The sequence below is a fragment of the Piliocolobus tephrosceles genome, chromosome 6 (assembly GCF_002776525.5).
Source record: "Piliocolobus tephrosceles isolate RC106 chromosome 6, ASM277652v3, whole genome shotgun sequence".
Taxonomy (NCBI): domain Eukaryota; kingdom Metazoa; phylum Chordata; class Mammalia; order Primates; family Cercopithecidae; genus Piliocolobus; species Piliocolobus tephrosceles.
The window spans coordinates 147,394,802-147,417,096 of record NC_045439.1 but is presented as its reverse complement, the minus strand read 5'-3'; the positions used below and the strand labels follow the sequence as shown (position 1 = coordinate 147,417,096).

The 22,295-nt window shown below is 47.6% G+C and overlaps 1 protein-coding gene across 1 annotated transcript in view; it reads right to left on the bottom strand.

Annotated features, from left to right (window-relative positions):
• Positions 1–22,295, bottom strand: part of DNAJC17 (DnaJ heat shock protein family (Hsp40) member C17) — a 49,456-nt gene that overhangs the window by 17,034 nt on the left and 10,127 nt on the right. Inside the window, exons 2-4 of the mRNA XM_023189369.2 lie at positions 1,311–1,380; positions 912–970; positions 590–677 (exon numbers count right to left, since the gene is read on the bottom strand). Coding sequence (XP_023045137.1) covers positions 590–677; positions 912–970; positions 1,311–1,380 — 217 coding nt within the window. The remainder of the gene's footprint in view (positions 1–589; positions 678–911; positions 971–1,310; positions 1,381–22,295) is intronic.

Here is a 22,295-nt window from a genome sequence, read left to right as displayed (position 1 = left end):
TTGTTTTTTTTTTTGAGACGGAGTCTTGCTCTGTCGCCCAGGCTGGAATGCAGTGGCACGATCTCAGCTCACTGCAACCTCTGCCTCCCGGGTTCCAAGCAATTCTCTGCCTCAGCTTCTCAAGTAGCTGGGACTACAGGTGCCCACCACCACGCCCGGCTAACTTTTTTGTATTTTTTTAGTAGAGACGGGGTTTCACCGTGTTAGCCAGATTGGTCTCGATCTCCTGACCTTGTGATCCACCCGCCTCGGCCTCCCAAAGTGTTGGGATTACAGGCGTGAGCCACCGTGCCCGGCCCCAAAAAACCATGTTTTTAAAAAAGGTTTAGTACCCACACTTCCTTGTACAGTTATGACAATTAAAGAGACAATAAGGCATTTGTCACAATGCTTAGCTAATATTAAACCTTATTATTGTTATTATTCCTAAGAGTGTCTTTAGGAACCAACCTCTAAGAACAGCGTTTTGCCCAGAGCCTGAGCCAAAAGGCTCTGAGATGAGTTGCTGGAAGTGAAGCTTCAGGTGAGGGAGATGAATGAAAATGGCCACAGGAAAGCACAGGCCACCGAGCACTATGATGGCACCTACCAAGCTTCACTTTCTTCCTTTTCTCATCTAGTTTCTGGGTCCTCTCTGCTGCCTGCTTCTTGGCTTTCCTGACCTTGTCATATGCAGCCTGGCAGGAGAAAGGGGCACAGGGCAGAGGGTCAGCCGGAGAGTAAAGACAGAGCCCCAGCAATCTGCCTGGCCCCTAGCCCAAGGGCCATCAGAGCGGCAGCCTGGTGACTGGGTCTCCTGGGCTTAGACAGCAAGGACTGTGCCACATGGCAAAGGGCAGAGGACCGAGGGTGAGCGGCAGCAATAGTCTCTAATCAAGGGGGACGATTCCGATGAAGAAGGCTATGCTTACCCTTGCTGCAGCATCAGTCAGCACCTCCAAGGCCTGAGAAAGCTGGTGGAAGAGTTCAGCTAAACATAAGGATCAAAAAGAGAGAGAAGAAAAATGAAGTTAAGACTTTGTGATGGTGTGCTCCCTCAAACAAACAAACAAACAAACAAACAAACACTTCAAAAAAGCCACAGGATGGCAGAAAAGCTGACATCAGCAGATGACAGACCAATTAGGAGGGGTGAGCACGTCAGCAACTGACCAGACACCCTAACATGAAGGGAAGCCCTGGGACCCACTGCCTGGAGCCAGGCTGTATGTGCCTACACCCCACAGCACTCACGTGCAGAGCTTACATCAGGAAACACAATGCCTGGGTGAGTGGCTCTCTTTCTCCCCATGCCCTTAGAAGAGACTCACCTGCTCTTGGATTATCTGGATTTTTGTCTGGGTGGCAGGAGAGGGCCTTCTGCCTATATGCCTTCTTTACCTGGAAGAGTCAGACAGAAGACACTGTCATTCACTCTCATCCCAGGGACAAACAGGAAAACCTTGCTCAGTGGGTAAGGGGAATCCCATGCACACCTAAAAGAGAAGCTGCTGGCGCCCACTTCCTAGCCACCAGGGAGACTTGCAATGAAGGAGGCCAAGGCCATGGACGGAGCGAGCCACTGTCGCCCAGCATAGGAGCTGGGCCCACTGCCTGCCAAGAGCTCAGTCTCACCACTGCAGATGTCCACGGGCTGCTGAACAGGCAGGAGCACAGTACCCTGCTTTCTCTACAGCAGACAGGTACTCTACACATTCTCGGTAGGCCTATAAACTGGGGCAACCTATCTGGAGGAAAATTCAGCCATCAAAATTTAAAATGTTCTTTCCCTTTAACCCAGTCCTAGGAATCTGGACTTGTAGAAGTATGGCAAAATAAATATACAAGGATGCTCTCTATAACATTGTTGATACTAGCCAGCCAAGATCCCCATCAACAGGGAGACTCATTTAAAAGATTATGGGGCGCGGTGGCTCAAGCCTGTAATCCCAGCACTTTGGGAGGCCGAGACAGGCGGATCACGAGGTCAGGAGATCGAGACCATCCTGGCTAATATGGTGAAACCCCGTCTCTACTAAAAAAATACAAACAACTAGCCGGGCGAGGTGGCGGGAGCCTGTAGTCCCAGCTACTTGGGAGGCTGAGGCAGGAGAATGGCGTAAACCTGGGGGGCGGGGCTTGCAGTGAGCTGAGATCCAGCCACTGCACTCCAGCCTGGGCGACAGAGCGAGACTCCGTCTCAAAAAATAAATAAATAAATAAATAAATAAATAAATAAATAAATAAATAAATAAATAAATAAAATAAATAAAAGATTATGATTGGCCGGGCACGGTGGCTCACGCCCATAATTCCAGCACTTTGGGAGGCTGAGGTGGGCGGATCACCTGAGGTCAGGAGTTCAAGACCAGCCTAACATAGTGAAACCCCGTCTCTACTAAAAATACAAAAATTCGCTGGGTGTAGTGGCAGGCACATGTAATCCCAGCTACTCGGGAGGCTGAGGCAGGAGAACCGCTCGAACCCAGGAGGCAGAGGTTGCAGTGAGAAGAAATCATGCCACTACACTCCAGCCTGGCGACAGAGCAAGATTCTGTCTCAGATAAAATATTATGATTGAGGCCAGACGTGGCGGTTCATGCCTGTAATCATAACACTTTGGGAGGCCGAGGAGGGTGGATCACTTGAGGTCAGGAGTTGGAGACCAGCCTGGCCAACATGGCGAAACCTGGTCTCCACTAAAAATACAAAAATTAGCTGGGTGTGATGGCATATTCGCCTGTAATTCCAGCTACTTGGGAGGCTGAGGCATGAGAATAGCTTGATTCATGCGGGAGGCAGAGGCTGCAGTGAACCAAGATTGTGCCACTACACTCCAGCCTGGGCGACACAGCGAGACTCTGTCTCAAAAAAAAAAAAAAAAAAAAAAAAAAAAGATTACGATTGGCCAGACATGGTATCATGCCTATAATCCTGGCACTTTGGGAGGCTGAGGTGCACGGATCACTTGAGGTCAGGAGTTAAGGCCAGCCTGGCCAACATAGCAAAACCCTGTCTCTATTAAAAACACAAAAATAAGCTGGGCATGGTGGCGTGCACCTGTAGACCCAGCTACTCGGAAGACTGAGGCAGAAGACTCACTTAAGCCCCAGAGATGGACGCTGCAGTGAGCCGAGATCATGCCATTGCACTCCAGCCTGAGTGACAGAGGAAGACCCTGTCTCAAAAAAATAACAAAAAATAAATTTAAAAAAGTTTGTTCAGGAATTTGCTATGCTTATTAAAAAATTTTTTTAAATAAAGGATTATAATAGACAGAGGTATCCATGTTCTGACATAGATCTTACTATAAACTTTTGAGTTTAGGCTGGGTGCAGTGGCTCACGCCTGTAATCCCAGCACTTTGGGAGGCCGAGATGGGTGGATCATGAGGTCAGGAGATCGAGACCATCCTGGCTAACACGGTGAAACCCTGTCTCTACTAAAAATACAAAATTAGCTGGGCATGGTGGCGGGCGCCTGTAGTCTCAGCTACACACAGGAAGCTTAGGCAGGAGAATGGTGTGAACCCGGGAGGTGGAGGTTGCAGTGAGCCGAGATTGCACCACTGCACTCCAGCCTGGACAACACAGCAAGACTGTCTCAAAAAAAAAAAAAAAACTTTTGAGTTTAAAACAAACAAATGGCCTGGGTGCAGTGGCTCACACCTGTAATCCCAGCACTCTGGGAAGCTGAGGTGGGAGGATTGCTTAAGCTCAGGAGTGTAAGACCAGCCTGAGCAATATAGTAAGACCTCATTGCTGCTAAAAATAAAAAATTAGCCAGGTGCGGTGGCTCATGCCTGTAATCCCAGTACTCTGAGAGGCCAAGTAGGGAGGATCACGAGGTCAGGAGATCAAGACCATTCTGGCTAACATGGTGAAACCCAGTCTCTACTAAAAATACAAAAAATTAGCCGGGCATGGTGGCGGCAGCTGCCTGTAGTCCCAGCTAGCTACTCAGGAGGCTGAGGCAGGAGAATTGCTTGAACCTGGGAGGCAGAGGTTGCAGTGAGCTGAGATCATGCCATTGCACTCCAGCCTGGGCGAGCGAGACTCTGTCTCAAAAAAAAAATTTTTTTTGTCAGGTGTGCTGGTGCATGCATGTAGTCCCAGCTACTTAGGGGGCTGAGACGAGAGGATTGCTTGAGCCCAGGAGTTCCAGCCCAGCCTGGACAACATGGCAAGACCTCAACACTAAAAAAATTTTTAAACATGAGCCAGGTGTGGTAACATGTGCCTTTGTCCCCCTACTCAGGAGGCTGAGGTGGGAGGCTCACTGGAGCCAGGGAGGATGAAGCTGTAGGGAGCTTGTTCACACCATTGCACTTCAGCCTAGGTGACAGAGTGAGACTTTGTCTCAAAAAAAAAAAAAAAAAAATTAAATTAAACTAGAAAATTAGCTGGGCATAGTGGTGCCTGCCTCTAATACCAGCTACTAAGGGAGCTGAGGCAGGAGGATCACCTCAGCCAAGGATTTTGAGGCTGCAGTGAGCTATGATGATGTCACTGCACTCCAGCCTGGGTGACAGAGCAAGACCCTCTCTCTTAAATAGAAAGAAACCCCAATATTTCTTACATAAGTAAAAATAAACACAGCTACCAAGATTCTCTTTCATGTGTTACCTAATGGCTGTTGTAAGTGAAGACAGGGTACACAACCCCAGAATCCGTCCTCTGCCTCCAAGGCCTTTGCTTTCTCCCTTCTGCTCAGTGTGTTACCTGCTGCTCAAACCTCCTGGAGGAAGAGCTAAGCAGATTGGATTTCTAAGCTTCCAAGATGGATGCAAGAGACGCTTCTACGTCCAAGTGTGCTACCTAAGGCCTTTCAGAGGTAAGCAGCCAGCATCCACCAGGTGAACACCTGCTGGGCAACTGCTAAGTCCATGAGGCAGCCACGGGCCCAGGACCTCTGGGGGTGTGCTGCCACCTGCTGGGCCACAGCCAGGGCACCTGCCAGGGCAACCCAAGCTGTTTGGTTCTCCCGATTGGACTGCACTGGAGGCAGCAGGAACCACCCAGGACAGGCGCTGGGCAGAGGGTGTAGACGTGCCGCCCGCCTTCCCAATCGCCCACTGAAGCACACCTGCCCTGCTGCTCACTTCCCACTCTAACCCTCCCTGCCTAGCTCTGTTTTCACTACAAAAAAAGAACAACATTTTTTTTTTTTTTTTTTTGAGATGGAGTCTGGCTCTGTAGCCCAGCCTGGAGTGCAGTGGCCAGATCTCAGCTCACTGCAAGCTCCGTCTTCCGGGTTTACGCCATTCTCCTGCCTCAGCCTCCCGAGTAGCTGGGACTACAGGCGCCCACGACCACGCCCGGCTAGTTTTTTGTATTTTTTTAAGTAGAGACAGGGTTTCACTGGGTTAGTCAGGATGGTCTCGATCTCCTGACCTCGTGATCCGCCCGTCTCGGCCTCCCAAAGTGCTGGGATTACAGGCTTGCGCCACCGCGCCCGGCCAAAAAAAGAACAACATTAAGGGAAAGGAGGTGCTAGCTTAAGACAGTGTCATCTTTACCTTTTAGGTCGCTTATCATTCGTCTTTTCTCTTTTGCCCTCTTTGCCTGCTTTATTGTGCCCCCAGCCTCATTCCTTTACTGAACATTTTTTATATTTCAGGGCCCTTTGCTTTTTTTCAATAAGTAAAACAATACCAAAAAAATTATAAAGATGTTCTTTCTCAATGTCCCCAGCCCTCTGACATCAAGGTTCGTTCCTACACATATAAGCACCTACACACACTGACAGGAGTCTGCTGGGTGTTTGTTCCTAGCCTCTGGGCCTCTCCTCTCTGATCCTATCTCCACCCTCTGTCTGGGATGGGTGAGAGGGAGGGAGGGGGAGGTGGGCCATGTCCCGGTATCTATGGCATCACCCGCAACTCTACCTTCAAGACGAACTTCCTCAGGACTAGGAGTAGTAGCCTTGCCGCGGGATGTAGGGGGGTTTTGTGGAAGATGTTTTATTTTGTATCATGGGGCTCTTTCAAAGTGGTGTAGGCTGGGCGCACGTGGCTCACGACTGTAATCCCATTGCTTTGGGAAGCCGAGGTGGGTGGATCACTTGAGTCTGGAGTTTGAGACCAGCCTGGCCAACATGGTGAAACCCTGTATCTACTAAAAATATAAAAATTAGCTGGGAGTGGTGGCGCACGCTAGTAATCGCAGCTATTTGGGAAGCTGAGGCAGAAGAATCACTTGAATCCGGGAGGCAGAGGCTACAGTGAGCTGAGATTGTGTCACTGCACTCCAGCCTGGGTGACAGAGTAAGGCCCTGTCTCAAAAAATAAAAAATAAATAAAATGGTTTGTATGTTCCTTTTTGTAAATCTGAGAGGGGGAGTAGGAGTGAGTGTGAAGAAGGAGCAGGCTGGGTCTGGTGACTCACGCCTGTAATCCTGGCACTTTGGGAGGCCGAGGAGGGCCAATCACTTGAGGTCAGGAATTCAAGATCAGCCTGGCCAATGTGGTAAAACCCTGTCTCTACCAAAAATACAAAAATTAGCTGGGTGTGGTGGCACACGCCTGTAGTCCCAGCTACTAGGGAGGCTGAGGCAGGAATCTGGGAGGCAGAGGCTACAGTGAGCCGAGATTGCGCCACTGCACTCCAGCCTGGGCGACAAAAGTAAAATTCTATCTCAAAAAGAAGAAGAAGAAGAAGGAGCAATAAGAAAGCAAGACAGAAGGGGTGTCCAGCAGTGGCATCTCCTTCATTTTCTTTCCTTTTTTTGAGAGAATGCTTTCTGAATTTTATTCTAAGGGAATGATAAATATTGTTTTGTGTTTCATAATTTGAGTAGTGGAATTTTGGTTTTTCACTGTAATAGGAAAATAAAATTATTCAAACTGAAAAATAATTATGTAATAATGATAAATTAATCTACATATTAATTTGCTTCCTTGTCAATTCTCTTTCCAGAATGTGTTCCTTTAATAAGCAACTTGAAGAAGCTGATTGGAAAAAAAAAAAAAAGTCAACTGTCTTTAAGAGTCTCAGCCCGGCGCGGTGGCTCAAGCCTGTAATCCCAGCACTTTGGGAGGCCGAGGCGGGTGGATCACGAGGTCAGGAGATCAAGACCATCCTGGCTAACATGGTGAAACCCCATCTCTACTAAAAATACAAAAATCTAGCCGGGTGGCCTGGGCGACACAGCAAGACTCTGTCTCAAAAAAAAAAAAAAAAAAAAAGAGTCTCATCAGATTTTATTTGATGCAGCTAGGTACAACTGTATACAAGGTTCTCTCACTCCCCACCTGGGTGAACCCCATCCTACCCCTGGCCCCTCCAGCCTCCCACACTCCCAACGTTTACAACAAAACACGACTGCCCCAATCAATTTGATGTATCCTAGACCCCCATTCCCTCAACGGCCTGGCGTGCGCCTTGGTTTCCAAACCACCTTTTGAAAGTATACAGAGCTGAACATTCCATATTTCCAGGTCCTTTAGGAAAACACTGCCAGTCTCATATACTGGCTAGGTATATTAGCAGGGAGAGAAGTAAGGTCCCTAAAGAGCTCTCCGAGAGCCCCTCGGTGCAGTACTGCACTGACCCCACCTTGTGTGTTTGCTGATGGAGATCTAGGATATGCAGGTTCTGATTGGGAGACGGGGAATACGGAGAACAATCACGCATGTTCTCTGACACTGACGAAGGATACTGTTTAGCAAAGAGGATGCCAGGGAAAGCAATCGGTTCCAATTACAATGTGTGAGATGCCTAAGAGTGGTCCATAAGAATGGGAACACAGAGAAGGTAGCAACTAATTTAGCTCTGAAGGCTTCCCGGAGGAGGCGGTATCTGAGCTGGGTCTGGAAAGGTAAGTAGTTTTCCAGGCAGAGAGCCCGAAAAAGCCTTCAAAACAGAGGGTATAAGAGTTTAGACTTCTCCAGACCAACTCAGAGGAGAAACAGAAAAGTTCTGCTTTAAGGAGGAAAAGGTACTGAGAACAGAAAAGAACATGAAAAAAGACATATTTGCAATAAAACATGGAAATAAAAAATAGATTTTTCTGTCAAAGGACATTTTGGTTAATTAAAAAACTTCAACCAAAATATGTCATAGGGCCGGGTACAGTGGCGCATGCCTGTAGTCCCAGCACTTTGGGAGGCCAAGGCGGGAGGACTGCTTGAGACTGGGAGTTCAAGGCCAACCTGGGGAACATAGTGAGACCCCATCTCCACAAAAAAATTTAAAAATGAGCTGGGTTTAGTGGCATGCAATTCAAGAAGCTGAAGTGGGAGGATCACTTGAGCCCAGGAGTTTGAAGCTGCAGTGAGCCATGATCTCACCACTGCACTCCAGCCTGGGAGACAGAACAAGAACCTGTCTTTAAAAAAAAAAAAAAAAAATTAATAGAAGAAAACTGTAGGAAAAGAACAATGTGTACAAACAGATGTCAATGTACAGACCTGGGATAAAGAAATGTTGGGGAATGGGGTAGGATACATACAGGCAAAGAAACGCAAACCGGGCCCAGGAAGAGGAGAAAACAGGGATTTAAAAATGATAAAGTTGGCCAGGTGCGGTGGCTCACGCCTGTAATCCCAGCACTTTGGGAGGCCAAGGCGGGCGGATCACAAGGTCAGGAGATGGAGACCATCCTGGCTAACATGGTGAAACCCCGTCTCTACTAAAAATACAAAAAATTAGCCAAGCGAGGTGACGGGCGCCTGTAGTCCCAGCTACTCGGGAGGCTGAAGCAGGAGAATGGCTTGAACCCGGGAAGCAGAGGATGCAGTGAGCCGAGACTGCGCCATTGCACTCCAGCCTGGGCAACAGAGCAAGGCTCTGTCTCAAAAAAAAAATAATAAAATCATAGATAAAATTAAAAGACAAGGTACATGAAAACTGAGGGGAGGATCTGCATGAAATATGACAGACAACACAGTCTTGACTACATCAAGAGTTCATACAGAGTCCTAAGAAAAAAACAAACAAAACAAGAAAATAGAGAAGGAACATGAAGAGAGAAGTCACAAACGAATATGAATGGTTAATAACATGAAAAATGTTCAACCTCAAACATTAAAACCCATTTTTCACCTGTCAGTCAACAGCTAAATGGCAAGTTAAGGCCGGGCACGGTGGCTCATGCCTGCAAACCCAGCACTTTGGGAGGCTGAGGTGGGTGGATCACCTGAGGTCAGGAGTTCGAGACCAGCCTGACCAACACAGAGGAACCCCGTCTCTACTAAAAATACAAAATTAGCCGGGCATGGTGGCTCGCGCTTGTAATCCCAGTTACTCGAGAGGCTGAGGCAGGAGAATTGATTGAACCCAGGAGGCAGAAGTTGTGGTGAGCTGAGATCGCACCACTGCACTCCAGCCTGGGCAACAAGAGCAAAACTCCATCTCAAAAATAAATAAATAAAATAAAATAAAAATGGCATGTTAGTGGTGCTGTGGTGAATGTGTACACTGACACGAGGTTCTGGAACGCAGTCTGACGTGCACATCAGGAAGCTCTGAAGAGCCGATTGAGAGCAAGGCCCCTGTAAGAGTTTATTCTAAAGAAATGCTTAGAAATTCATACAATATCTATAAACACTGCTGTTCATTTATACCATTAGTCATAATACAGAAAAGTCAGGAATCATTTAAATTCCAAAACAACAAAAATAGCAGCTAGCACTTACACACTGCTTGCCATATGGCAAGCTCTATTTGAAGTGCTTTATGTATATTAACTTATTTAACTCTTAAAGCCCCTATGAGGTAGAAATTAGTATCTTCCTCATTTTACAAATGAGGAAACTATGACATAAGGGTTAATTATGATACCAAAAATCCATTCAATGAAAAGCCATAGAAATATTACTTTAGGCAAGAAGTATTCTATATTCTACCCCAGTCAATTACCACAGAAAAAACAGTGGCCACCACCCCACCCACGCCATCAAAGGCCAGGTAGAGAGCGCAGACTTCCACTCTTGCCACCCCAAACCTCTGCCAGAGTGGTGTCAGATAAGCCCAAACAGGGAGGCTCGGACTTTCATCCCCACCAGACAGAAATACAAAAATATAAAAATATCTCTGTGCTGGGCATGGTGGCTCACACCTGTGATCCCAGCACTTTGGGAGGCCGAGGCGAGCAGATCACCTGAGGTCAGGGGTTCGAGACCAGCTTGGCCAACATGGTGAAACCCTGTCACTACTAAAAATACAAAACTTAGCTGGGCATGGTGGCGGGAGCTGTAATCCCAGCTACTCGGAAGGCTGAGGCAGGACAATCCCTTGAACTCAGCAGGAGGAGGTTGCAGTGAGCTGAGATTGCACCATTGCACTCCAGCCTGGGAGGGAAGAGCGAAAGTCCATAACAACAACAACAACAACAACAACAACAACAACAACAACAACAACAACATCTCTGAAAGAAAAGGGATATCCCTGAAAAAGCTTCTGGTCTCAGTACTATTTGTTATTAAATAATCCTACCTTATAAACAGCTGAAAGAAAGGGTTACAGCTGATTCTTACTTTCTATAAGCTTGTATTACTTTCCAAGTGATACAAGAAAAAAACTGGTAAGAAACAAAAACAAAATTGTTTAGCTTCTTTCTACAATTCTAAGCTAGGTTCACTAAAAGAGGGCAAGTTCCGGAGTCTGACAGATGTATTTTCTACATACTAATAGCATGACCTTGGGCAAATTACTGAAGCTCACACAGCCTTAGGGGCTTCAACATCAAAGTGAGAAGAATAAGCCCTATACGCAGGGCTGCTGGAAAGAAAATGATCTGTGTAAGCACCTGACAAAAACCATGTGCTTCTTACAAGTTCCCAAACCTTTCTCTCTACTTCTGGAAGAGGGTAAACTGTGACACCAGGCCAGCAGGATGCCAAATGGACAGGAATTCAGGAATGGACCCTGGTCCACAGTGGATACAGGTCAACTCCATTTGAATTCTCTAGGTGGACACGGCTGGATTTGAGTCTGCTGGGGGGGTAGATCTAAAATTCAATCCTGGGTTAACTCCCAGGGTCTCTGAAACTCTCATTCAAGGGGCAGAAGGGATGGGCAGGTAGCCTGAGATTTTTCCAGCGTGGCCTTGAATCAAAACCCAGCTGACCTAAGAATGTTGGTCAGGTATGTCTATCTTGATTAACTAGTTATTACTATATTTAACTGCTAAACCTGCCCTGGGCAGGGCCCATCCCTTGGTTTTAGCCTGGAAGACCAGTTTTGACTTTGAACTGGTTGGCCTAGAATTTGGTGCTTTGTGCTACAAACTAGATTCCCAGCTTTGCCCAGCCCTCCTGGAGTTGACTGCTGCCTGAAGAATTTCTCACCATGTAAACACAACTCTCCTAAAGCAGGTCTTTGAAAAAGCCGTTCTCAGTATTGTTTATTATTAAATAATCCTACCTTATGAACAGCTCAAAAGGCTAGATTCAGGGTAAAAATGTGCAACAATATTTTTTATAACTATCCTAAAGTTGGGAAGGAGAGGAACTTTCAGAAGAACAAGAAATAGAGGGGCCATCCTCTAAAATCTTACTCCTCATGATGTAGGATAGACAGGACTGCTGAAACCCAGGAATCCCAGGTTGGAAGCTCCTACAGAAACTGAGTCTGGCCCAGGTCCAGTGGCTCATGCCTGTAATCCCAGCATTTTGGGAGGCTGAGGCGGGAGGATCACTTGAGCTCAGGAGTTTGAGACCACCTTGGGCAACATAGCAAGACCCCATCTCTAAAAAAGAAAGAAAGAAACTGTGTCTGCAGGTGCTGGGATCACTTAGGCAGAGCTGAAGCAGCCACAGCAAGGTGCGGAAGGCTCCTAGAGCCTTCATTTGCAGCTTTCCTTCTTTACCCGTAAGTTTCCCCTAAATCACCTGGTCTCTCTAGCACTTAGAGACACTTGCATTTCTGAGGTTTCACAAAGCATCCAGGTGACAGTTCAAATGTTTCCAACCCAAAGTTCCCCGTCCAGATCATGGCTTTTCAGAGGACAAGCTCTTTCCAAGGCCCAGCCCCAGAAGGACGAAGATCTCAGATAAATGTAAGCTCCACGAGGACTTCAAACTCCAATTTGCAGAAACGTGGTCTTTCTCCTGATGTCTTTCTAAAAACCTCACTGTCTACCACCCTTTTTCCATCCTAGACTGGTTGAGTTTAATCTGTCTTTGATGTCTCAGGATCATGGTCCAGAACATAAACTACTGAATAGTATGACACGTTGTACAGAGAGCAGCGTCAGGCTTTTCATTTGCTTCCCTAGGTGGTGAGGATTTCAAAATCTACTCTTTCAATAGTTTTCCTATTACTTCCTTAGTTGGCCTCTACTAGACGGCCAGATGCCAGCCCTTCCCTAGAAGTGCTGCCCATCTGCTGCTTCTTTTCTGGTACGGTCTGGAGAAACAGAGAAGCTGGTTATAACTGTACCTTCAATGAGAGCGTAAGAGTATAGGAAGGTATGGGGGTTCCCCTTACAAATAAAGTGGATGTACTTAGGAGGCAGGGAGTTCTGCTTCTCCCCAGGGTCCAGAACAGTGAACAGCACCTGGAACTCAGCAGGCACACAATAAATATCTGTTGCATGAATCGGCAAACATTCATTTGTTCTCAACCAAAACACAATCGGAAACCTCAACTATGTCAATTACTTCAGACCCACTGAGGAGCAGAAGGAAGTAGGTGCCATCCAGATCCTAGGAGATCCGATCACTGTTTCACAATTTCTCCTCGTCCCTGCTAACACCTCCTCTTAAAAAACCAAGCCTGGGAAAGGGAAGGAATTACTAAAGCAGACTGCCAGGATAACCACAGTGGGAACTAAATGTTATCCCCGCACTGCCCACATCAGACAATGAATAATAAATTGGCAGTCACCCAGCCCTTCCCCGGAAGCTCCATCCGGTTCTACCACTTTCAGCAACCTGAACCCAGAGCAGGAGAGGGGGGCTGGGAGCTGGGTCTCTAGCCACCTCCACTGAGCTTTGCCGCAGGCACACAGCAGGGCCTCTGACATCCACCTGCCTCCAGTTTCACCTCTTGAGGGGGGAAGAACTCCTGACTCACCCAGAAAGCAAAGTGCTAAGGGATCCAATAAATAGAAAATAGCTATCATTAACTTAAAAGAAAGGTGCCCTACAAAGAAGGATCATTATTTTTTTAAAGGCTGCTGTCCTTTCTTATAATAAAACTTGGAGCCAGGTAAGTAAGTGGTACAAGTAATGAGGCCCAGGCTGAGAGGTTAGACTTAGATAAGGAGGACACAGAGGGAGGCAGCTCTATGTGACAACAAGCACTGAATGGACGGAGAATCTCGGTGCATCAGCTGGAAACCCACTGCCAGCCCCAGTTCCAGGCACAGGGACAGTGAGTGATAACAGCAGGGGCAGCTACATCTCCCCAAGCCCGGCGAGGCAGATGCCTCCCCGTCCCCTCTGGGGTTCCTCTGGCAGGAACCCCAGAGGTACGTGACTGCCTGATGTCACACACAGGAAGCAAACCACAGAGCTCTGGGCACCTGTCTAAAAGTCCCCTCTGGCTAGGCATCGTGGCTGATGCCTGTCATCCTAACACTTTGGGAGACCAAAGCAAGAGGATCGCTTGAAGCCAGGAGTTCAAGACCAGCATGGGCAACAAAGCGAACCGCACCACTACAGAAAATTTAAAAATGAGCCAGGCATGGTGGCATGCACCTGGAGTCCCAGCTACTTGGGGGGCTGGGAAGGATTATTTGAGTCCAGGAGTTTGAGGCTGCAGTGAGCTGTCATCATGCCATGGCATGCCAGCCTGGGCAACAGAGTGAGATCCATCTCTTTAAATAAACAGAAATAAATAAAAATAAAAGTCCCCTCTGCCTGAAAGATTGATCCTTTCATTCCTTAGAGCCTGTGACCCCTGCTGGGACAGCACTACAGAGAAATCCCCAAATGTCTGGGCACTGTACAACCTGTGGGCTGCTCTGAAGACTTGGCACAAGCAGAGAGCCGGCCAACTGCAGACAGTCCCTCAGCCCAATGCTCCTAAAACATGGGCCTGCTGGTGATACCAAGATAATACCAGAGAACCTGGGGCTCACACTGACATCCCTCTCAGGTTGTCTCACACTGACATCCCTCTCATGGTTCAGTCTCAGAACAGGGGCCTGTGCCACCTGGAACACCTGGGGCAACACACGGAGCCTGGCCTGCTTCTCCCCAAATGATGGTCCTTGTACCCACTTCGGGCTCTGGTTCCTCAGTCCATCCTGAGGTCACTCCTCCCATCCCCCTGGCTCTCATCTCCAGGTCCCCATTCCTTCACTCCCCCACAGTACTCCCTCCTGTCCTGCCCTCCTCAGTCCACTTCCCCAGACCACCCCACCCGAAGCCCAGTCTACAGCCCTCTTTCTCCTCCTCAGATGCCACCCTGCTCTCTGGCCCACCTCCTCCCTTTTAACCTTATCCTAACCACTGCTATATTAGGCTCAGACCCCAAAAGCCTTTCCCACCTTCTTCTCTCAGGTTGTAGATTCTCACTGCCCAGATCTGCCAGAAACATCTTTCCACTGGCTGCTGTCACTCTTAACCCCTAGAGGCCTGGGTCTCTAGCCCCAGAGCCACTTTCTCTGCCCAGTCACTGCCCTTTCCCAGGGAGTAGAACTCCTTTCCTCTGGGCCCTGGTACTTCCTACATCTCATTCCTTTCTGTCTTCCCTTAATGCATTGTTTCCTTTATAAACAAATTTGTATAATAAAAAGAAATTAGTTGATTTCGGGAGGCTGAGGCGGGAGAATGGCGTGAACCCGGGAGGTGGAGCTTGCAGTGAGCCGAGACTGCACCACTGGACTCCAGCCTGGGCGACAGAGCGAGACTCCGTCTCAAAAAAAAAAAAAAAAAGAAATTAGTTAATTTAGTGAAAATAACTGAATAACAATACTCAGGAACAGCAAAAACAGGGAAAGTGTTATGCAAATGGAAAACATTTTCAACGCCACTAACTTAACTGAAATGGAAACTGTGCTATGGTAGTTTTAACACAAATCTTAACACAATTCCTTAAGCTGTTCAGAGCAGCTTACTACCTGCTGGGTCTACCCAAGTCCCAGGCAGGTAAAATCTCTCTGTGTCACAGATGGGGTTGCGAGACTCTCTGGGGCCCACAGACCCGTCTCCTGTAGATCTAACTGCTCCTGAAATGTGGGTCATGGAAAAAGTTCTGAAAGAGGAGTAGAAAATTCAGGTGTGGGCCAGGCGCAGTGGCTCACGCCTGTGATACACACACTTTGGGAGGCTGAGGCGGGAGGATCACTTGAGGTCAGGAGTTTGAGATCAGCCTGGCCAACATGGTGAAATCCTGTCTCTACTAAAAACACAAAAATCAGCTGGGCGTGGTGGCATATCACACGCCTGTAGTCCCAGCTACTCGGGAGGCTGAGGTATGAGAATGGCTTGAACCTAGGAGGCGGAGGTTGCAGTGAGCCGAGATCATGCCACTGCACTCCAGCCTGGGCAACAGAGCGAGGCTCTCTTTCCAAATTAAAAGAAAATTCAGGTGTGGGTAGGGGCTCTGCAATAACCAGCCACCTTATGCTGAGCGAATCACTTAAACTCTTGGAGTCTTTGTTTCCACATCTATAAACTGGTGCCAATAGTCCTTGCCTACCTCACAGGCTTGTTTTGAAGGTCACGTCAAATGAGACAATTTATGTGAAAGCACTTTGGTGTCATATAATATGTGAGGTATTATCTTGAATGCTAATGAATTGCTTACAGCTTACAAACACAAATGAATCATTCCTTTTGACCTAACAGGCAGCTAAGTAACTTCAAAAGATCCAGAGCTTCAGCCAGACAGCTTTGGTGAAACCAGGCTTGGAAAAAATAACTTAAAAATAAATTTAAAAAATAGGCCAGGTGCGGTGACTCACACCTGTAATCCCAGCACTTTTGAAGGCCAAGGTGGGAGGATCCCTTGAGCCCAGGAGTTCAAGACCAGCCTGGACAATATAGGGAGATCCTGCCTCTAAAAAAACATAATAAACAAATAAATAAATAAATAATGTGGTAATATATTGAGGCTACAAAAAAATTTTAAAAAGGCTGGGTGTGGTGGCTCATGACTGTAATCCCAGCACTTTGGGAGGCCGAGGCAGGCGATCACCTGAGGTCAGAAGTTTGAGACCAGCCTGGCCAACACGGTGAAACCCCATCTCTACTAAAAATACAAAAATTAGCTGGGTATTGTGGCGTGTGCCTGTAGACCCAGCTATTCGGGAGGCTGAGGGAGGAGAATCACTTGAACCCAGGAGGCGGAGGTTGCAGTGAGCCAAGATCGCACCATTGCATGCCAGCCAGGGTAACAGAGATTCCATCTCAAAAAAATAAAATAAAATAAAATAATAAACAACAAGCAGCCGGTCATAGTGGCTCACATCTGTAATCCCAGCACTTTGGGAGGCTGAGGTGGGCAGATCACCTGAGGTCAGGAGTTTGAGACTGGCCTGGCCAACATGGTGAAACCCTGTCTCTACTAAAAATACAAAAATTAGCTGGGCGTGGTGGCACACATCTGTAATCCCAGCTACTGGGGAGGCTGAGGCAGGAGAATCGCTTGAACCCAGGAGGCAGAAGTTGCAGTGAGCCAAGATCGTGCCATTGCACTCCAGCCTGGACAAAAAGAGCGAAACTCCGTCTGAAACAAAACAAAACAAAGCAAAACAAAACAAAACAAACAGGCTCAGTACCCAACCTTAAGGCCTCAGCATCTGGTCTAGATATAAGAGGCTCTGGGAAAGGCCCCCTTTGGAGACCTTGTCAGGCGCACTTCAGATCCAGAAATGGCCCCCCGATGCCCACAGAATCAAGCGCATAACCACCCTAGGGCCTAGAGGCCCAAACACACAGTTCTCAGATTCATCTCCTGTGACCTTGTCAGCAAACCCTAGGCCATGCCCACTCCCCGTCATGCTAGGCACTCCACATCTGCATGCCCCGGTTGCTCCTTCAAGCCCTTGTCTGTCCTCTGTCCTCAAAAACCAAGCCTTCTTAAATTTGTAAGAAAAAATGTTGATGTACCACCTTCTAGGGTATAAAAGAAATATGTAGCTCGTGGTACCGAGATAATAGCTAGCTTAAAGATAAGACAGCCTTTTCCTTACAGTAATTTATATGCTATAATATAACCTCCCTCCCAGAAAATGTCAACATCAAGTTTCCCTGGTAGTTTTCCTGATAAATAGACTTAAACTTTGAGTCTTGAAAAACAATCAAAATGCATTTTCAAGCATCTGGCTTCCCTAAGTAATTACCTGCCAAGATGAGTGAGCTACATACCCTTCAAAGGGCTTCAAATGAAAGGTAAGGCTGCCACAGACAGAAGAGAAAGGCAGGTTGGGCATGCTGACTCACGCCTGTAATCCCAGCACTTTGGGAGGCCAAGGCAGGAGGATTGCTTGAGCCCAGGAGTTCGAGACCAGCCTGGGCAACATAGGGAGACCCCATCTCTACAAAATATTTTTCTAAAAATTATCCAGGCGGCCGGGCGCGGTGGCTCAAGCCTGTAATCCCAGCACTTTGGGAGGCCGAGGCGGGTGGATCACGAGGTCAGGAGATCAAGACCATCCTGGCTAACATGGTGAAACCCCGTCTCTACTAAAAATACAAAAAACTAGCCGGGCGTGGTGGCGGGCGCCTGTAGTCCTAGCTACTCGGAGGCTGAGGCGGGAGAACGGCGTGAACCCGGGAGGCGGAGCTTGCAGTGAGCCGAGATCGCGCCACTGCACTCCAGCCTGGGCGACACAGCGAGACTCCGTCTCAAAAAAAAAAAAAAAATTATCCAGGCATGGGGCACTCCTGTGGTCCCAGCCTGGAAGACAGAGGGAGACCCCCAGAAATATACATGTGGGCTGCACAAGAGTGGAAAGGATCTTGATTGGGGCTCTAGTCTCAGGTTGATGTTCACTCGCTGGATGGTCGTGGACAAATTTTGTAACCTCTCTGAACCTCCATTCTCCAGTATACAAAATAAGACAGTAAATGACCATGAATGAAGATTCCTTTTTTTTTTTTTTTTTTTTTTTGAGACGGAGTCTGGCTCTGTCTCCCAGGCTGGAGTGCAGTGGCCGGATCTTAGCTCACTGTAAGCTCCGCCTCCCGGGTTCCCGCCATTCTCCTGCCTCAGCCTCCCAAGTAGCTGGGACTACAGGCGTCCGCCACCTCACCCAGCTAGATTTTTTTCGTATTTTTTAGTAGAGACGGGGTTTCACCGGGTTAGCCAGGATGGTCTCGATCTCCTGACCTCGTGATCCGCCCGTCTCGGCCTCCCAAAGTGCTGGGATTACAGGCTTGAGCCACTGCGCCTGGCCGAAGATCCTTTCTAACTGCTGCAATATATTCTTTTCTCCCTTCAAGATCTTGCACAAAAATACCAGTCATATAAATCATGTCTTCCTCTTTATTCCTACAGCATTTTCTTATATACTCTTACTGAACCTCATTCATTGTACCTCAGTGTTCACTGAGCATATAACTGTGTGAGCTGTCAGAAGTCAGAAGTGGTATCTTACTCAGCTCTAAGTTCCACCATGCTCAAACTGTACCTTGTCCATGGTGATGAACTCCATTCATTTGTTGCTGTGAACTAAACGTTGAACTCTGGTGATCCTCAGTTTTATTCTACTTGATCCTCCACCACGTTCCTACCCTGACCACTGCCTCAATCGAGAATCACTGGTGTGCTGTTAGGTGACTCAGCACTGATGTGTCAGGAATGGAGTGAGTAAAGAAGGGGTCCAGGGGGAGGACACAAGCTGGAGGCGATTTATATTTGACTTTCAAGCTTACAGTGTAAGGAAGATGGACTCACAAAGAAAACAGCAAAAACTGACTCATAGTGAGCGCTCACTCTGTGCCAGGCACTGTGCCAAATGCTTACATGGATCAAGCCTCAAAACAGCGCTATCAAGGACAGACTATCATCATCCTCGTTTTGCAGACCTGGAAACCAAGGTACAGAGCGGTTAAATATTTGCTCCAGGTCACAAACTAGGTCATGGGGCAAGTATCCAGACAATCTGACTCCAAAGTCCACTTTCTTAACTGTAACTGCTAACAAGTACAAAGGTGATTATGAAGGCACATTTACAATTCCAACATCTGTATCATGATTTCCATCTATTCTCAACACATGGTAGATGCAACAAGCAACAATTCTTAGCCTTACACGTTAAAGATAGTTATAAAAACTGTTACTTTCAATCCCAGCACTTTGGGAGGCCAAGGTGGGCGGATCACAAGGTCAGGAGTTCGAGATCAGCCTGGCCAATATGGTGAAACCCCGTCTCTACTAAAAATACAAAAATTAGCCAGGCGTCATGGTGCATGCCTATAATCCTAGCTATTCAGGAGGCTAAGGCAAGAGAACTGCTTGAACCCGGGAAGCGGAGGTTGCAGGAAGCTGAGATTGTGCCACTGCACTCCAGCCTGGGTGAAAGAACGAGACTCTGTCTCAGGAATAAAAGAAAAAGAAAAAGAAAAACAGGCGGGGTGCGGTGGCTCACGCCTGTAATCCCAGTACTTTGGGAGGCCAAGGAGGGCGGATCACAAGGTCAGGAGTTCAAGATCAGCCTGGCCAATATGGTGAAACCCCATCTCTACTAAAAATATAAAAATTAGCTGGGTGCAGTGGCGGGCACCTATAGTCCCAGCTACATGGGAAGCTGAGGCAGGAGAATGGCGTGAACCCGGGAGGCGGAGTTTGCAGTAAGTGAAGATTGTGTCACTGCACTCCAGCCTGGGCGACAGAGTGAGACTCCTCAAAAAAAAAAACAAAAAAAAAAAAACAAAACCTGTTACTTTCAGCTGGACACAGTGGCTCATGCCTGTAATCCCAGCACTTTGGGAGGCTAAGGCCAGAGGACCACTTGAGCCCAGGAGTTTAAGACCAGCCTGGACAATATAGTGAGACCCCATCTCTAAAAAAAATACAAAAATTACCCTGGCATGGTGGCGCACACCTGTAAGCCCAGCTACTCAGGAGGCTGAGGTGGGAGGATCACCTGAGCCCAGGAAGTCAAGGCTGCAGTGAGCTATGATTGCACCACTGCACTTTGGCCTGGGCAACAAAGCGAGACCATCTTTAAAAAAACAAAAAACTTAAAAAAATAAAAACTGTTACTCTCTTTATTAAATTTATTTATTTATTTTCTGAGACGGAGTCTTGCTCTGTCACTCAGGCTGGAGTGCAGTGGCGTGATCTCGGCTCACTGCAACCTCTGCCTCCTGAGTTCAAGCGATTCTCCTGCCTCAGCCTCCTGAGCAGCTGGGATTAGAGGCGCCTGCCACCAAGCCCAGCTAATTTTTTGTATTTTTAGTAGAGATGTTTCACCATGTCAGCCAGGCTGGTCTCGAACTTCCTACCTCAGGTGAGCCCCCTGCCTCGGCCTCCCAAAATGCTGGGATTACAGGCATGAGCCACTGTAAATTTATTTATTTATTTATTTATTTATTTATTTATTTATTTATTTTTTTTTTGAGACAGAGTTTCGCTGTCGCCCAGGCTGGAGTGCAGTGGCCGGATCTCAGCTCACTGCAAGCTCCGCCTCCCGGGTTTACGCCATTCTCCTGCCTCAGCCTCCCGAGTAGCTGGGACTACAGGCGCCCGCCACCTCGCCCGGCTAGTTTTTTGTATTTTTTAGTAGAGACGGGGTTTCACCGTGTTAGCCAGGATGGTCTCGATCTCCTGACCTCGTGATCCACCCGTCTCGGCCTCCCAAAGTGCTGGGATTACAGGCTTGAGCCACCGCGCCCGGCCTTATTTTTAATATATATTTTTAGCTGACTCTTGCTCCTCTCTGGAAAACCTGTTATTTTCTGCACCAAGTTCCTCTCTAGGAAATCATCAACTGATTAGAAAACATAAACTTCTAGGCTGGGCACAGTGGCTCGTGCCTGTGATCCCAACACTTTAGGAGGCCGAAGTGGGAGGATTGCTTCCATGACCACGCACCTGCACTCCATCCTGGGCGGGAGAGGGAGATGGTGTCTCAAAAAAAGGAAGGAAGGCAGGGAGGAAGGGAAAGAATGGATAGAAAGGATAGAAGTGAGGGAGGGAGGGAAGGAAGAAAAACACGAATTTCTAGAACTGCCAACGTTAGCCTCTGCATTTCAAAATGGGCCGAGTGCGGTGGCTCAAGCCTGTAATCCCAGCACTTTGGGAGGCCGTGACGGGCGGATCACGAGGTCAGGAGATCGAGACTATCCTGGCTAACATGGTGAAACCCTGTCTCTACTAAAAAATACAAAAAAACTAGCCGGGCGAGGTGGCGGGCGCCTGTAGTCCCAGCTACTCGAGAGGCTGAGGCAGGAGAATGGTGTGAACCTGGGAGGCGGAGCTTGCAATGAGCTGAGATCCAGCCACTGCACTCCAGCTGGGGCGACAGAGCGAGACTCTGTCTCAAAAAAAAACAAAAACAAACAAACAAACAAAAAAACCAAAATGATGGGCCCCAGGAACAAGAGACAGAGAAGATGGAAACAGACAAGATGTGGGGGCCCTAAAACCGCTTCTCTTCACATTTGTATCCTTAGCACCGAGCTCAGAGTTTGACACACAACAGGCACTTAATAAAAATGTTGTTTAAGGGAAATGTTTCAACCCTCCTCTAAAACACTCATGGAGAAAAGGAAGGGAAATGAAAAAGAACCAGGCAGAACACTATCAAGTTTGATTTAATAAATGTTCAGTGTGGGGTGGGCATGATGGCTCCCAGCACTTTGGGAGGCCGAGGCAGGCAGATCACAAGGTCAGGAGTTCAAGACCAGCCTGGCCAACATGGTGACACCCCGTCTCTACTAAAAATACAAAAATTAGCCGGGCGTGGTGGTGGGCGCCTGTAGTCCCAGCTACTTGGGAGGCTGAGGCAGGAGAATCACTTGAACCCGAGAGGCAGAGGTTGCAGTGAGCCAAGATCATACCACTGCACTCCAGCCTGGGCAACAGAGCGAGACTCTGTCTAAAATAAAATAAAATAAAATAAAATAGGTTCAGTGTGTGCCTGCTCTGGGCAAGGCACCAAGCACACGGCATGCTGCTTTCTAGAGTCAGGGTTGCAAGTGGAGAGATGGGCGACTTCCTATCTGCCGGGTGAGAGTATAAGTCAGTATGACCTTTCTGAAATGCAATTCTGCATTATAAACCAAAAGCTTGTAAATATATTTACTCTCAGTCTAATAACTTCACTTCGTCATAAAATATTACTGCCCAAGAAAATAAGAGTGCATGTTCATCAATCATTCAACAAAGATTTATTGAGCATCTACCAAGGGCGAGGCATTGTTCTAGGTGCTGGAGGAGGCACTGTAGTAAACAAAACAGAGGAAGTCCTTT